This window comes from Falco peregrinus, chromosome Z, assembly GCF_023634155.1.
Source record: "Falco peregrinus isolate bFalPer1 chromosome Z, bFalPer1.pri, whole genome shotgun sequence".
Taxonomy (NCBI): domain Eukaryota; kingdom Metazoa; phylum Chordata; class Aves; order Falconiformes; family Falconidae; genus Falco; species Falco peregrinus.
Window position 1 is genome coordinate 59,302,075 of NC_073739.1, and position 15,434 is coordinate 59,317,508.

At 38.4% G+C, this 15,434-nt stretch overlaps 1 protein-coding gene across 1 annotated transcript in view; it reads left to right on the top strand.

The window, feature by feature from the left end:
• PDE8B (phosphodiesterase 8B) overlaps positions 1–15,434 on the top strand; it is a 79,571-nt gene that overhangs the window by 37,724 nt on the left and 26,413 nt on the right. Inside the window, exons 5-8 of the mRNA XM_055790315.1 lie at positions 3,668–3,858; positions 5,210–5,269; positions 7,146–7,203; positions 11,971–12,059. Coding sequence (XP_055646290.1) covers positions 3,668–3,858; positions 5,210–5,269; positions 7,146–7,203; positions 11,971–12,059 — 398 coding nt within the window. The remainder of the gene's footprint in view (positions 1–3,667; positions 3,859–5,209; positions 5,270–7,145; positions 7,204–11,970; positions 12,060–15,434) is intronic.

The following is a 15,434-nucleotide window of genomic DNA, read 5'->3' on the forward strand; positions in this document are numbered from 1 at the left end:
GATTTGCCAAAATATCATAGTACCAGTGTTAGTTGTTATAAGTTAAGATTTTTTATATAAGAAGGGAAAGTGGGGGTTTTGTTGTTTTTAGAAGTGTTTGACATTCTTTTGGTATCTTGTCAGGTGTGAATGTTATTTTGTCCCTACGTTACACAAGTGAGACTCTATGGTGCTACCATAGAGGACCTTAAGCAGAAAGCAGACCTTAAGTAAAACCATTAACCAAAGAGTTTTCCATGAAGATACTGCCATACACTAGCTTATTTACAGTAAAGGGAAACACTTTATGTAAACCAGACTCCTTTGTTTGTGGAACAAGTCACATTACCTCCGCTGATTTGGCAAGTATTCCACACATCCATGCATTTAAAAAATGTGTGTTAATCTTTTCTTCCCTCTTAACAATGGAGCGATGTGTTTCTCTGTGCAGTGCAAACAGCTACTGAATATCACATTTTAAATGTGTATTTGTTGGTGCTTAATCATGTTCACAGTTGTCTGATAAGTCAATTTAGTTTGTTAAAACAATTGCTACCGGGTTTTTTCTTAGCAATGTTCATTTTGTTCTGCTGTTTTATGCCATTGTGAGACACCTGTGCCAACCTCGAATCGGCCTGTATTTTTTGTCTGGCAGGTGATCTTACTTGTGACTGTGACCTGCCATAAACAATTTAATAGATTTTTCATTGGACTTTACGTGTTGGAGAACAAATCTGGTTTGTTTTGTACTAGACTGTGACCCAGGTGCTGCTGGCCTGAAGGGACAAGGGGAAGGATCCAAAGCAAACCTACCAGCTCCAACCCTCTAAACACCCCCACATGCAGCTTGCATGTCTGCCCTGATTTTGTCCAGAGGCTTGCAGATAGGCATGGTTTCATTCTGAGACTTTAGAAATGACCATGATAGATGTACATGTAAATGTGCTTTCTCCAGAGGACACAGGAGAAAGGTGGTTTTTCTAAATGTTTAGTGCACATAGAAAAGCTGCCTCATCCTTTACCAGGGCCAATAAGGGTTTGGATGTGTCCTCCGTCCAAATACTGCATTTTCTCACCTCTTAGGACGTTCATTGGCCATCGCTTCTTTCACAGCATTGACATCAAACTCCATTTCTGTTCTGATGATGTTAATCTTCCCTGTTGAGCTGCAAATGAAGCATGATGATGCACAGCATTTTACTGCTCGACCATGCCAATTTTCCATGTAACAAGAGCTCTTCCCTAACTTAATTCAGAGCCACTATGTGTTTTCCACCTTAAAACTCTCTTGCTGGGGTACAGTAACATATAAATAATTAAATACCTTTATTTTTACTTCTTAAGTTGCTTTTTGTAATTTTTTGAGTTTCATTGTGCTATCCTATGTGTCTGTACTTAGCTGGTATCTCTTGTTCTATTTTGAGCTCTTTAAAACAAATTTATGACTGTTTTCTGTATTTGTATGATAAACTGGAAGCAAGACATGCAATAGTTTTGTGAAACCAATACTTATAAACATGTTAAAAATTCCAATACACCACCAAAAAATGTGTCTCCTCAGAAGTCCACTGTGCTCCTAAACTAGGGTAGCAAGCAGTAAAATGATCTTTTTATGGTTACACTGACAAATTATACACCAAAAAATAGCTACATGGGATTTTTTGCCAAGAAACACAGATTGAATTCAAGCTTTTCCTTCACAGTGTTGTTTACGTAAAGTCTTATATTTTTATCTTGACTTTGAGAGCGTATCTTGCAATATACTTCTAGTTACATTATGTTTTGACGGCTTATAGGAAGCTTCATACAAAAGTTAATGAGAAAACATGGTAGTAATGCTTAAAAAACCTTTTAAAGTTAATATTCTCAGAAGGATCCACACACTGGTAATTAGCTACCAGTGGGAGATTGGGTGGTTTAATTAAGCTCCACTGTTTTACAGTTGGTAAATGATTACATTTTGCAATCCTTTATTTCCAAACTGGGAGTGTTGAGAGAAGTAAGATATAAAATGTGCCCCCCCCCCCAAACCATTTTCTAAACCATATTGTACCAATCAAACTAGGAACAAAATAAAACTAATAGCAGTTGAAATCGAACACAAGATTGTATCAGAGTAGGGACTTTACCTGAGTACCTGCAGACAAAGTCTGCAGCTCAACCATGTCGCTGTTTTCCAACACTTCAACGGCTGGAAAATAATCAGGGGTTAGGTAGAGTGACAACAGTTACCTTGGAGGTTAAACGTCAGTAACCCAAATCTGCTTATTGTTAACTGCAAATTAAAATACTCTTTTTAATAAACTGGAACTTCTTAAGCTACTTCTTAATATTTAAGGAAATTCTGAGCATATAATTTTCTTCCACTGTTTAATGAAACTTTGACTGGTTGTCCAGCCACAGTAATACTAATTGATTTGTTTGTTGTATAGAATTCAACAATCCAGACAGGTCGAGATAAGAGAAAAGTTATGGTCACCTTTTCTAGCTTCTAGACTAACAATGCTGAATTTCACGTGGTGACACCACAGCTGCATAGAGCAGCACAGATGAAAGGTTGTTGACCCTTTCTTATGGGCATTTGAGGAAAAATGTTGCATATTTTGCTCAGACAGGTTGTTTTGGTGAAGTCAGGGGGGTGGCTTCTGTTTGTGAAATCAACAGGATTTATACATAGACTGTTCTCTGGCGGCTGCCCTGTGCAACTTGAATAGCTGCGGATAAATATTTGACTTTTTGAGGCCTTTCTTTTTCACGGCATGTTTGCACTGAATTAACCTTTTTCTTCCTCTGCCACGCAGGGTTGGCATGGTTAGTGATCAGTTGCTATGGTAAATATGTGCAAATTGTGAAAGGATTGTCTGTGTGATTTGTGTTCCTGGCTGTATGATTTGTACACTGATAGCCTATGTGTTACAGGGCAATGATGAAAAATGTGTTCTTTCCTAAAAACTCTCTTTCACACAAGAAGTGCACAAATACAGCTGTTTTCAGCCTATATTGAGTTTCAGTTAGCAAACAGACTGCATCCTACCTCATCTTGTGTGAGCAGTTCCTTAAGTCCTCATCTGAAGTTGTTAAAACTACCTCATATATTTACATCATTAGGGACAATTTATTGGGTAAAAATTGTGGTATTTGAATCAGGGGTTTTTTCCCCCTGCCCGGCCCTGTCCATACCTGCTTGTCTGTTGCTTTCAGTTTTGAAAGGTTATGGGTTAGCTCCATTTTGCTGTACATGAAAGGAGAAATAATGAACAAAACTGTGTTAACAGTTTGTCCCTGAAGAGCAATAATTAGGCAGTTACATTTCAGACAGTTTGTTACACTTGAAAGTGTGTGTAGCAGGGATGGCCTGATGAGACTGGCAATGATGTTTGAACACCTACCCACCCACACTGTGTGGCTGCTGATTGAATTTGAACATGAGTTAGAAGAGACTCATCGTCTGGCAGCTGGTTTTGTCCTAAGTATCAGTCCTATGCAGTTAACTATTGATTATCTATTGATAATCACTCTACCTGTTAAGAAAGTTGTGCTGCTGCATCAGCTGGTTTAGTCTGTAGTTCAGTCTTCCCACTTTCGAAGTAGATTCAGCTTTCATATAGCAGAAGCATTTAAGGTTTGCACCATGCAGAGAACTATTCTGTATGTTTAATGTGGTGCTGCTGTTCTGCATGTTTTGCAGGTTTTGCTGATCTTTGCAAAAGAAGACAACCAAAGTGATGGTTTCTGGTGGGCTTGTGACAGAGCTGGGTACAGGTGCAATATTGCCCGGACTCCAGAGTCAGCGCTTGAATGTTTTCTTGATAAGCACCAGGAAATAATTGTTATAGATCACAGGAACTCCAGATATTTTGATGCAGAAGGTATCTGCAGGTAACCTAAACCTTATACTTCTCTTGCACTTCAGAATATATTGTACAAAACCAAACCTTCTGATTTAAAAACAAACAAACAAAAACCAACCAACCAAACAACAACAACCAAAAAGAAAAAGAAAACAAGTGCAAACTGAAAACTGTAGTAACATGGAAGTTTGGAGATTGGGGCCAGGAGGTTTGTGTACAGCTGTAAGAAAAGAACAATATGAAAAATACACTTTTGGCAAAGCTGAATTGTAGAATTGTCTCTTTAGGTTGTGGGTTTCTATCAGACTGTAAGCCAGAGCTGTTGTGAAATTATTCCCTACTGTCTGTGCCTGTTTCTTTCCTGGGTTACTGCTGCAGCAAAATCTGAAGCTGCAGGGCTTCAAGGGAATGTCTTTGTCCACCGGGTCAGGCACCGCCAGCTCTTCACAGAAGTTCACATCAGTTTTCTGGTCCACCTGACTCTGTCTTAGCAGCTCTAAGGTGGCAAGCACTTAGTATTGGAATTCTTTGCTAAAATATGCTGTTTCAGCTGAAGTGTACATATTGTACCATACATCACACCGTGCTTCTCAGTCCATCGTGAGCTGAAATTTGCCATGTTTATGACAAGAAGCATTTTAAAGCTCAGATACTTGTGCTGATGGAAGTTCTTTTAAAAGACCAGGAAATAAATATAAAAACTGTTTGTTCAGGACAGTGTGACATGGTTGAAAAAAGTTATCTTTAGCCAGTAAAAGCTTAATGGAGTGTTCTTCTGATAGCTGGTTGTATTTTTTTCAGTTTCTCAATAATAGGTAAAGTGGTAACATTTTGATTATTCAGTATTTCATAAATGATAGTCTGTCATACACATTTGCTATACCATCTTTTCTTGCTTGCATGCCCCAAAAGCACTTCCCAGCCTCTAAAGAAAATTCTACGGTATCTAGAAGGATCATGGTAAATATGGGAGAACGTTGTGGAGATTCTTGTTTAAATTTGCTAACGGGTATTGAAAAGGCATTGTATAGACTGACCTTTCTGAGCCCATGCACTCAGGGCAGTCTGTCCAAATAAGCCAAGTAAACCAAAAACCAAGCACAAACCTTTTCTAGGCTATAAGAGTGGATTTGAAGAGCTGCTGGTTCATGCTCTGTGTTTTTGGAGCTCTTGCCTCCTCTTCATTGTGCTGAGCAAAATCCGAGGAATCTGGTAGCAAAATGGATATGGATCATCTAAGTGAGGATAGGTAGGGTTTGGCAGTGTGATATCCTAGTTTCTAGCCTCTAGTTCTGGTTTTCATTTATACTTTCTGTGAACATACTCAGATTAACACTGAGAAAGGATGTGTTGTAACTAAGAAATTTTTGTTTCCTCAGGTCTATTCGTGCCACAAAACCATCAGAGCACACTGTAATACTTGCTGTTGTACCACACACGTGAGTATTACTGTTTTGTGAAAGATTTTTATTTTACTTTGTAAGAAAGTTATGTATAATTGTTATCTAATAATAAAGTATCTTACTAGCAAGCCTTACAGAATAAGTTTAATACTCTTTTACTTGAACTATGTTAGTGATGTTTTATGTGGCCTATTTAAGTATTTGATACTACACCTATCACCTTCAGAGGATTCTAATGTAATGACTTCTATACTAAGAAAAATTAGAATTCTGTGTCTTGGTTTCTGAAGAAAAAAACCCAGAAAGCTGTGTATTATTTTCTGAAGGAGATAACTGGATCAAATAACACACTGTGGTTATTAGGGAACTGGGTAATGGAGTAAAATTCAATCATTCTGCTACTAAACTTGCCAGAATGTTGTCATGAAATCCTCATTCAGTAATTCATATCCCATGTATTCAGGCAGAATTCTTACTGGCTTAAATATATTTTTATCAGATACCTTCAAAAAAAGAGACCTTTCCTGTCTTTGTTAAAACTCCTGCACAGTATTGAATCAATTCTAATTTTATTCATTTCCTAGCTTAATTAAAATACTAGGAAATAGAGTGGCAGGAGAACTATTTCTGCCAAGATTAAAAACAGACTAAGTTTGCTGCTGAGCAAGACTACAATTTTTTTCACATTTTACTTAATAACAGTTTTTTAGATTCTTCTTACAGGATATCACAGCATGTCATTTATCTTCTTTGTGCTCTTTTTGTGGTGCCCTTGTGTGTCTGTGAACAAACACAGGACTTCTGTAGAGTATCTGTCAGGTTTGCTGTAGGACTAACTATCAGACTGTAGTAATAGCTGCAAACAGCTATAAAAGAAGACTATGGCATCAGCTTTTGCAATAGTGTGGGGTTATATATGTATTTTATGAAAGAATGTTCTCACTGCATTCATTATGGTTAGGTAAGTACATCCAATTGATACCATCTCTTGGTATCAATTCTTGTTCTTGAACGTTATGTGACCATACAACATAGCAGTTCTATTTGATATCTTTCTCAATGATCTGGACAAGGGGATCGAGTGCACCCTCAGTAAGTTTGCAGATGACACCAAGCTGGGCAGCAGCGCTGATCTGCAGGAGGGCAGGAGGCTCTGCAGAGGGGTCTGGACATGCCGGACCGATGGGCCGAGGCCAGCTGGATGAGGTTCAAGAAGGCTCCGTGCCGGGTCCTGCACCTGGGTCACAGCAGCCCCACACAGCGCTACAGGCTGGGGCAGAGCGGCTGGAAAGGGCCTGGTGGGAAAGGGCCTGGGGGTGCTGCTCGGCAGCCGGCTGGGCATGAGCCAGCAGTGTGCCCAGGTGGCCAAGGAGGCCAGCAGCACCCTGGCTGGTGTCAGAAGCAGTGTGGCCAGCAGGGCAAGGGAAGGGACTGTCCCCCTGCACTGGGCACTGGTGAGGCTGCACCTCGAACCCTGTGTTCAGGTTTGGGCCCCTCACTGCAGGAGGGACGTAGAGGGGCTGCAGCGTGTCCAGGGAAGGGCAACGGGGCTGGGGAAGGGTCTGGAGCACACCTGCCTGAAAGGAGGTTGTAGGCAGGCAGGAGTTGGTCTCTTCTCCCAAGTAACAAGCCACAGGACAAGAAGAAACGGCCTCAAGTTGCACCAGGGGAGGTTTAGATTGGATATTAGGAAAAATTTCTTGACCAAAAAGGGTTGTCAAGGATTGGAAGAGGCTGTCCAGGGACGTGGTTGAGTCACCATCCCTGGAGTTATTTAAAAGACACATAGATGTGGTGCTTCAGGACATGGTTTAGTGGTGGACTTGGCAGTGCTAGGGTAACAGTTGGACTAATGATTTTAAGAGTCCTGTCCAATTAAACGATTATATGATTCTATGATTTTGTTTTGTAGATCTGCTGACCAAGAAGAGATTTCTGTTCTTCCCCTTCTTAATGCAGGCTTTGATAGGGTATGTATAAATTACATATTTGATGTAGTAACCATGACTACTTTGTAAATTACAGACACTTCTACTTCCTCAAATTGAAAACTATAAATTTGCTTCTGTCAAAAACTGATGAGAAACCTGTGGCAGTTGATCAGGTATTCTTTTCTTTTCGACAGTGTATCCAAGAAGTGTATGAAATAAGAGAATCTGTGATCTAGATAATCCTTCCAGAACAAGCAGAAATACTGAGATTAACTTCTTGTGGTCTGGGTGGGTGGTGGGTGGCTTTTGTTTATGACTGCATTAAAAAAACAGTGATGGGAGACCCTGATTAACGTGCTACATATCACGGCATGCTGGTTAGTCACTGGGACATCTCTGTGTGCCTCAGACTGCTGGGATTCCTCTTCTAAAGGGACTACAATCCTAGTCCGGCTCCTCCTGATGTGAAAAATAATTTTATTCTTTTTTTCCTGAGGTCTGTTGTGTTGACTTGCACTCGTTCTTCACAGGACAGCATTAGAGTCTCTCCTGTACAGGCAGCAGAAGGGAATATAAGATACTTGTTCATAGTATTTCTCAAAACAGCTTTGCAGGAGAGAGCAGAAAGGCAGGAGTTCTTGGCTCTAAAAATCTAGGTTCAGTTGCTCACCCTACTGAGTTCGGTGTCTGAGCGAACTCATATTTAGCTTGAGTTTCTTTACAAAGCAGAATGTGCACCCGAGTCACAGCTTGCACATCATCTCAAAGAAGAGGTAATAGATCGTGCCTCCTCTGCAAGGGTACTGTGGGAGCAAAAGTATTAAAGGCAAAAACATTGCTGAGGCATTTAGATGCTCCAAAAATCAGAACAGTTGAAGCTAAGAGGAAGGTCAGCCCAAGAACGTTAGTGCTTTCTGAGTCTAGTTTTCTCCTTCCCCTTCTCTCTTTCATATCTCTCTCTCTCTTTCTCTCTCTCTGACTTAATATTTTTCAAAGAAATCTTTATTTCTCCTCAAGGCTGGTGTTTCATCTAAAAACAATGCAGTGCAATATGTTTTGCGGTCCAGATTGTAACTGTAAGTGTAGCACTGAGGAGCGCCAGAGGAGACACTGTGCAGCTCTGAGACACATCTCAGTGGCACGCTGCCTAGGCAAGTAAAACCTTTTTGCACCTGACAGCTGTTCCAACCATTGCCTCTAGCTGTCCCAAATTTATCAGGGAGTTTGCATGATATAGTAATTCCTTTTTGGAATTATTTTTAAGCTTTTAAAACACATCTGATGTCAGAATTATTTATGCTTGGATGGGCATCAGTAGGTACTATATCCAATGACAATCTCCTTCCCCTCTGTGCCCATGTTCCCCCCCTCCCCCCGCCCCTGATTTAAAAATACCCTTCTTCAAATAGAGAAATAGTATTTGCAGGGAATCTCTTCCTCAGCAGTAAAATCTTATCTGCTAAAATTTTGAGTTTTAATTCATTCTTTGTATTTTTAAAGTCCACCTGTTCTGGTAGCTTTATTTTATGTTATCCCTATTCATCATCTCTGCAGTTGTCCTATTTTTGCTCATCATCTTCCTCTGCTTACCTTGGCAAAACACTGAATGCAATCACTCTTGTCTGGTGGTGGCTGATTTTTAAATGTATCTCCAACTTAGTAAAGAGTCTGAGCTTCTAGCCAGTTGTCTGTCACCTTTTTGTAGAGTGTTGTAGACAAACCCAGACTTTCTACACCAGGCTTGGATCTAAAGATTCCAAAGAACTCCTTTAAGCTTTTTTGGGGGATACTCTTGCAAATAAACATACATTTTTTTTCTTGCAGTGAAGAGCTGATTATTCAGCTTTAAAACGTTCTGTTACCTTCTTGTTACCTTATGTTAGAGTACTATCTCTCTATGTTTATGTGTACCTATAAAATGTATTTAATTTCTTCTAATGAAATCAGTGATGATTGATCACTATCCAGATCTGGATCACTGTGATCACTAAAAGATCTTACAAGATTTTGTGAGTCTTTTCTGTTAATTTTATACATTCCTTTGGCATTTTTCTTGATGCTGAGTTATTTCTGTTTCTTATTGTGCCTCCTCAAGAAAGTTACATCCTCTCTTTTTTCCCCTATATCATTAAGAGCTTTTGTGTTTATGTATTAATGGTATTGTTAATGCAGTACATTTATTATGCTGATTTTTTGTTTTTCCCCCTCAGCCTCATAAATCTAATACTGATGCCCTACTTAGGATGGACTAATTTAAATAAGTTATTTGGCTTCATGACTGATTTTTAAGTATGATTTAAATTAGCAAATAGGGGACCTTAATGTTTGCAGTTATTCAATTACAGTCTTGTCTTGTATTTTGAACTTCACTTCTTTTCCTAAATAAATGTTGATTTTCATTGACCAGTTACTATTAAAAATTTCTGGTTTGCAATAAAATAAATCTTTAATATCAAACCTAGTACTACTTGCTAAGCAAGAAGAATGATGCATCCCTACTAGCGGATGACTCTTGTGGCTTGTGGCAAGTTCTGTATAGGATGACAGTAGAATCCTATTATAATGACGTAAAATGTAATTTGAGAGTATATGTTAGTTAAATCAAAATGTACTGTATAATGTACTGTATAAATACTGAACTTTTTTAAAAGAAAGTATTGTTGTCTGCCTTCTAATGTTTGAGAGTTAATAGATCATCATCATCTTGTGCCTCATTTAGATGCACAGATTAGAAAAAGGAAATATTTTCTGCTTTTTTCAGGTCCCAGTTGATTTCTCAGCTTTGAGTGAGCCGGTGAATGAATAGTGTTAGTACTAAAAACTTAAAGAGATTCTGTGCATCTGCAGAATACAACAGTTAAACAGAGCAGGTTTAGCATTTCAAAAAGCTGCAATTCTTGGTTCTTAGCCAAAGATTTGTGCCAATATAGTGGTTGATTTTTGTCAGTAAACAGCAGTGGTTAAATTTTGTCAGTAAACAGCACTACTTTAAAATTCAGTCTATAAAGAGTTTTAGTGTGCTGTAGTAAATTTAGTTTGTGAAATAGGTAGCCATCATTGTTAAATTGTATATTATTGGTAGATTTGCTTTTATATTATTTTAAATTTAACACTAGCATATTTGAATATTTAAAAGAGCACTCTTAAAACTGAAAATCTAAATCTACAGTGCTGTAAAAGGCAAGTTTGTTTGCAGGCAGTTTGTTATCCAAAAGCATCATCATTTGTACCTTTGCTTCTGCCAGTTTGATATTGTGCCTTTTGATTTCCCATACATTCACTTAGTGAGTGAAGGGAGAGTTACAGAAATATTATAGAAATATTTTAAGATCTTAACATCAAGGAGTGAAGCAGACCTATGTCTGCATTTATTTCAAATTTCACTTTTTTACATTTTACTGGCAGCTTGGGATTAAGCCATTTGTCCCCAAAACACAATTTTTCATACAGGAGAGAAGCGCAGATTTCTTAAAAAGCCATTCTTTGTTCCTTGGAGGTTTGAGTGCTGCCTCTTGACTCTGTATGCAGCTGTGCTGTGAGAACTAGTGACAACACTGGGTGTTTTCTGTGAAAACGATAGTCTAGTTTTTAAAAACTAGAAAACATGTATTTCTAAAAGATGATTCAGCTCTTCATAGCAAGTTTACTAATGAGCAGTAAACTTAAATTGAAATCAGAGAATTTACTACTTTTCTATCAACATAAAATGATTTCAGCAGGATCAAGCACAAGACATTTCAGCTTACTACCTTTGCCTAACAAAAAGAGGACATCCTCTCCCATCTGGAGTGTATAAATGTTAACTGTTGTCAGCATGCTGCTTGCTTTATATGCTTTTCTGCACTTCTACATTCACAGTGACAGCTCAGTGAGATGACTTGTGGAGCAAAGTTGCTTCACCTTCTGAGCTTCAGCTGCGGTATTTGCTTGAAAACAAATGAAATGTCAAATATAATATTTTTTTTTCTTTCTTTAACATTAACGTTTTATGTCTCTAAGGTCTTCCATTTCCATTCTGAATTAAGGATAGATGTTCAAAATAAACATCAAGACAGTACTTGTTTTATGTGAGACTGTGTTTGGGGTTTTTTAGATTATCTGTTTCTACCAAGCAGGAAAATTCACCGTTGAGATTTTAGGATATTTTTATACTTGCTTTATATTTAGATAGCCATGCTGTCTTAAGAATTAGAAAATCATTCCTGGGGAAAACATGATTACTGAACACAAAAGGTACAACTAAAGCTTTTTAATTCTACCGAATTACAGGATAGTTGAGGTTGGAAGGGACCTCTGGAGGTCATCTTGCACAACCTCCCTGCTCAAGCAGGGCCATCTAAAGCAGGTTGCCCAGGACCATGTCCACACAACTTTTGAAGATCTCCAAGAATGGAGACTCCGCAGCCTCCCTGGGCAATCTATGCCAGTGCTCAGTCACCATCACAGTAAAAAAACTCTTTCCTGACATTCAGAGGAAGCCTCTGGTTTCCCTTTGTGCCCATTGCCTCTGGTCCTGTCACTGGGCACGACTGGAGAGGGGCTGGCTGTGTCTTCTTGCATCTTGCACTGTCTCTTCAGATATTTGTATACCTTGATGAGATCCCCCCTTGAGCCTTCTCTTCTCCAGGCTGAGCAGTCCCAACTCTCTCAGCCTATCCTCGCAGGAGAGATGCTTAATCACCTTCGTGGCCCCGTGCTGGACTCATGCCAGCTCTCTTTATAAGGTTAGAGTTTTAGATGCAGGAACAGAAATAACAGTTTAAAACCATTCCAGTCTATTTCATGCACTCTTGATTTGTCTTCCAGCAATTCATGGAGAATAGCAGCATAACTGCTTGTTACAATGAACTGGTTCAAATAGAACATGGGGAAGTGCGATCTCAGTTCAAATTACGGTATGTAGAAGTGTAAGAAACTGCAAACATCAACCGCTTGGTCTACATAACTGTATCAGGTTACTTTCCACTTCTTCCCAGCTATGAATATATGTGCTTTGCATCTGTATGTTAACTGATATACTATACCCTTATTTCATTCTTCTGTTATTTTGTAAAGGACAAATTTAAGTGCTTTAGTAACTGATACCTTCAGAAAGCTTGGTCTGTGTATGTTTCATTCACTAGTGGTTTAAATGACAGCTTTCCTTAATGCAAAATACAGTACCTGCCCTTTATTCTGATGCTTGCTTGTGTCCCATATGTCCTGAGGTGCCCATATTGAATTTGGCAACGTTCTAGTAGCTAGTACTACCAGCATTACAGTCAGGGCAAGATCCTTTAGCAGAAATATTGCAGAACAACAACTTTGGCTTGTTTAATTGAAAATTTACATTTTTAAAATGCTGTCTTGTTTGTAAGGTTTATGGGCTGCAAATTTACACTGTCGTAAAACTTCACAAAATCATTCTTGATCTCACACATGTGAGATTTCATGTTTGATAGCTAGAGCTGAAACACAATCTCGATCTGGCTCTTCAAACCCTGAACTTTTATTTTGTTTCTTGGGCAAGACTTGGAAGACCAGGAGCACATTTTTTTATCTTAATGAGAAATTAAATTACTTTCATTCCCTTATCACTTTTTCTTTAATGTTATTGATTTTATATTTAATACAGGTGCTTATAGATGCATGTAAATTTGTTTGCAATACAGCTATATGAAAAAAAGCCCTTGAAGTTGACTGTCGTGTAGAAAATGTCTACTACTTGGGTGTCATAAATTAATTCCAGTTCAATCTACAGAAATACTGTGAATTCTCTACAGGTTCCCATGTCTCTGTGTAAGAAGTAGATTTTTCTAACGTTTTATTTGCAAATCAATCCCAAAGTGACTGAAGTTCAAGTGACTGTTTGTTTGTGCATGCAGAATGCAATTACAGTAAGATTTTCAGCGGAAAAAATGTAATTTGGGCTCACACAGTTTTTAATAGGTGTTTTCCAAAAGTCAGCAGCTGTGAAAATTTAGAGTTCAGTTAGGTCTTATGGTGGTCCTGACTTGGTTTGTTGTTCGCTTGTAAGTGCAACATGAAGTAAGTGACTTCTGAATTAAGTCAGCATGGATCAGAAACGTCAGTTTTATATAGGAAGATTAAGCTGTCATTCATACACACAATGCTGGTAGTTTATGTTTCATTCCAAGAACAAGATGCAAATACAGTTTGAGTATCTCTACATTAATAGTATCAATTATGAATGCAGATAATTAAAACTCCAACACAGGTAGCATGAATCATATTGGGTACCATGTTTTTCTGCAAGTTTATTTATACCCATCACCAAAAAATATTAAAATTCAATAAAATTAGAAGGAAACAATGTCAGTCCCCAGTGGCATTTCATCTACTGACATTGTTTATGGAAACATTGTTTATGGAAACAACAGTATACTACTCACTTGTAATTCTGCTTGCTTTTGCTCTCTTGAATGTAGTTACATAAACTGTGAGCCTACTTCCTTTTAATTTATGTAAATAGTAGTACAATATAAAATGTATTCTGTGATATCATGTCTTTTGTGTTGATAATACGCATGATATATATTTATGTGTGTGTATATTTATGTGTGTATGCTATATTTACATCACCTCTGAGCATGACTGTTTTGTGAGCCCTTGGCAGCATTGCAAAATACTGTGAAAAAAAACCAGTGGTATTTTTGGGTTTGCTGGTGCCACTGCCAGATGCATTGCCAGAATAGTTAAGTAGTTTAAAGAGCTTAATAGATGCAGACCCAGGATAATTAAATAGTTCAATACTCCTTGTCATGTAACAAGCAGAAGTAATGCTTATAAGCAACTTTTTTTAGAAAAGATAAATTTTCTGAAAAGGTGTATTTCTAACTTGGAGATGCTGACGTCTTGCAACAGAGGATTTCCCCCTACCTCTGCCTGATTAGGCAGGTGCTTTAAATGAATTTGCTATTAAAAGCTAAGCAGAACTAGTGTTGTTTGGTGATGCTGTTCGGTTATAATTTGTTTTCATCTGTGTGGTTTAATTAAGTGTGGGGAAAAAAGGGTTGCACTGTATGTCTGTCCCACTGGGTCTCTGGTCTGTTTGCTGTCTCAGTATGTCTTCTATACAGTTTTGTAGAAGGGAAGAGAGAATATTTTCAGAAAGTTGTCAATGGAATTAAACCCAGGATATTTCAGTGTTCAGATACAAGAAAAACATGGTGAAAAGGTAGGACCAGCCTGAGAAAGCAGTATGTGAGGTCATGTCAGTGGTCAGAAGTGTCTTTCCATTCCAAGTGGGGACTCTGCCTCTCCATGTAGCTGCTTCTGGTTTGAAGCTTGGTTGACATCTGTGGGAGGTGTATGTTAATCAAAGAGGATATGGGCCATTTAAACTTGCAATTTTGCTGGCTTGGTTGCCAGATCAAATTAAAATACTAAGGTTTGAACAGTACAAACAGAGCTGTGTGTTTTCTTGCAGAAAGTTTATGCAGCTGGTGTACCAGACAGGCATCTACCACTGAGATAAATCAGTTGTTTCACACAGCACAAAATCACACTTTGGAGCCAGCTTGGACTGCTAGAAAATCATTGTAAAATTACATTGGGAGCAACTCCTAATGTCTGAGCTGAAATACGGCTGTCATCTTCTGTGTACAACACTTCTACAAATCTTCATCCATGCAGCTGTGTGTCTATGTCTCTGTATATCTTTTGGTGTATACTATTTGGTTTTGAGTTACTTCTATGATAAGCAGAACTGGTAATGTCCTTTATTTCCTAATTCTTTATTACCAGTATAAATTTAAACCCCACTATGCAGTCTGGGAGCAAGATGTTCCTTTTAGGCAATAACTGTATACAAGAATGTTTATGCATGGTGCATTTATGCTCCCTGCAATGAGATGTAGATAGAAGATTAGTTTGTGTTTAGTCCAAATCAAAGGTGAAGGGATGACATTTATCAAAGCAAGTACATCTGGGTTGTTTCTTTTGGTATGCCCTCTTCCCACCCACCCCTCTCTCCCCAACCCCCTTCCCTTTCTAGTATTAGGAGCTTATAACCCCATCCTGTGTAAATCATAATTTAAGCAATCTAAATTTTGTAGCAAAAAAGTTAGGCTTTAATTTTCCTGCATTAGTTCATGGATAGCCCTGAAAAATTGGGAAACAAAGATCATTTTGGCCCTTAATAAAGATCAAGATGTATGGAAATGAAGTCACTGAATTATTACTTGGAAGCAGGAAAATTGGTGGGTTTCTGACTGGGACTTTGAGATGGCTGAAATGGTTTCCTTTAATTATGTTGTATTACAACTTCT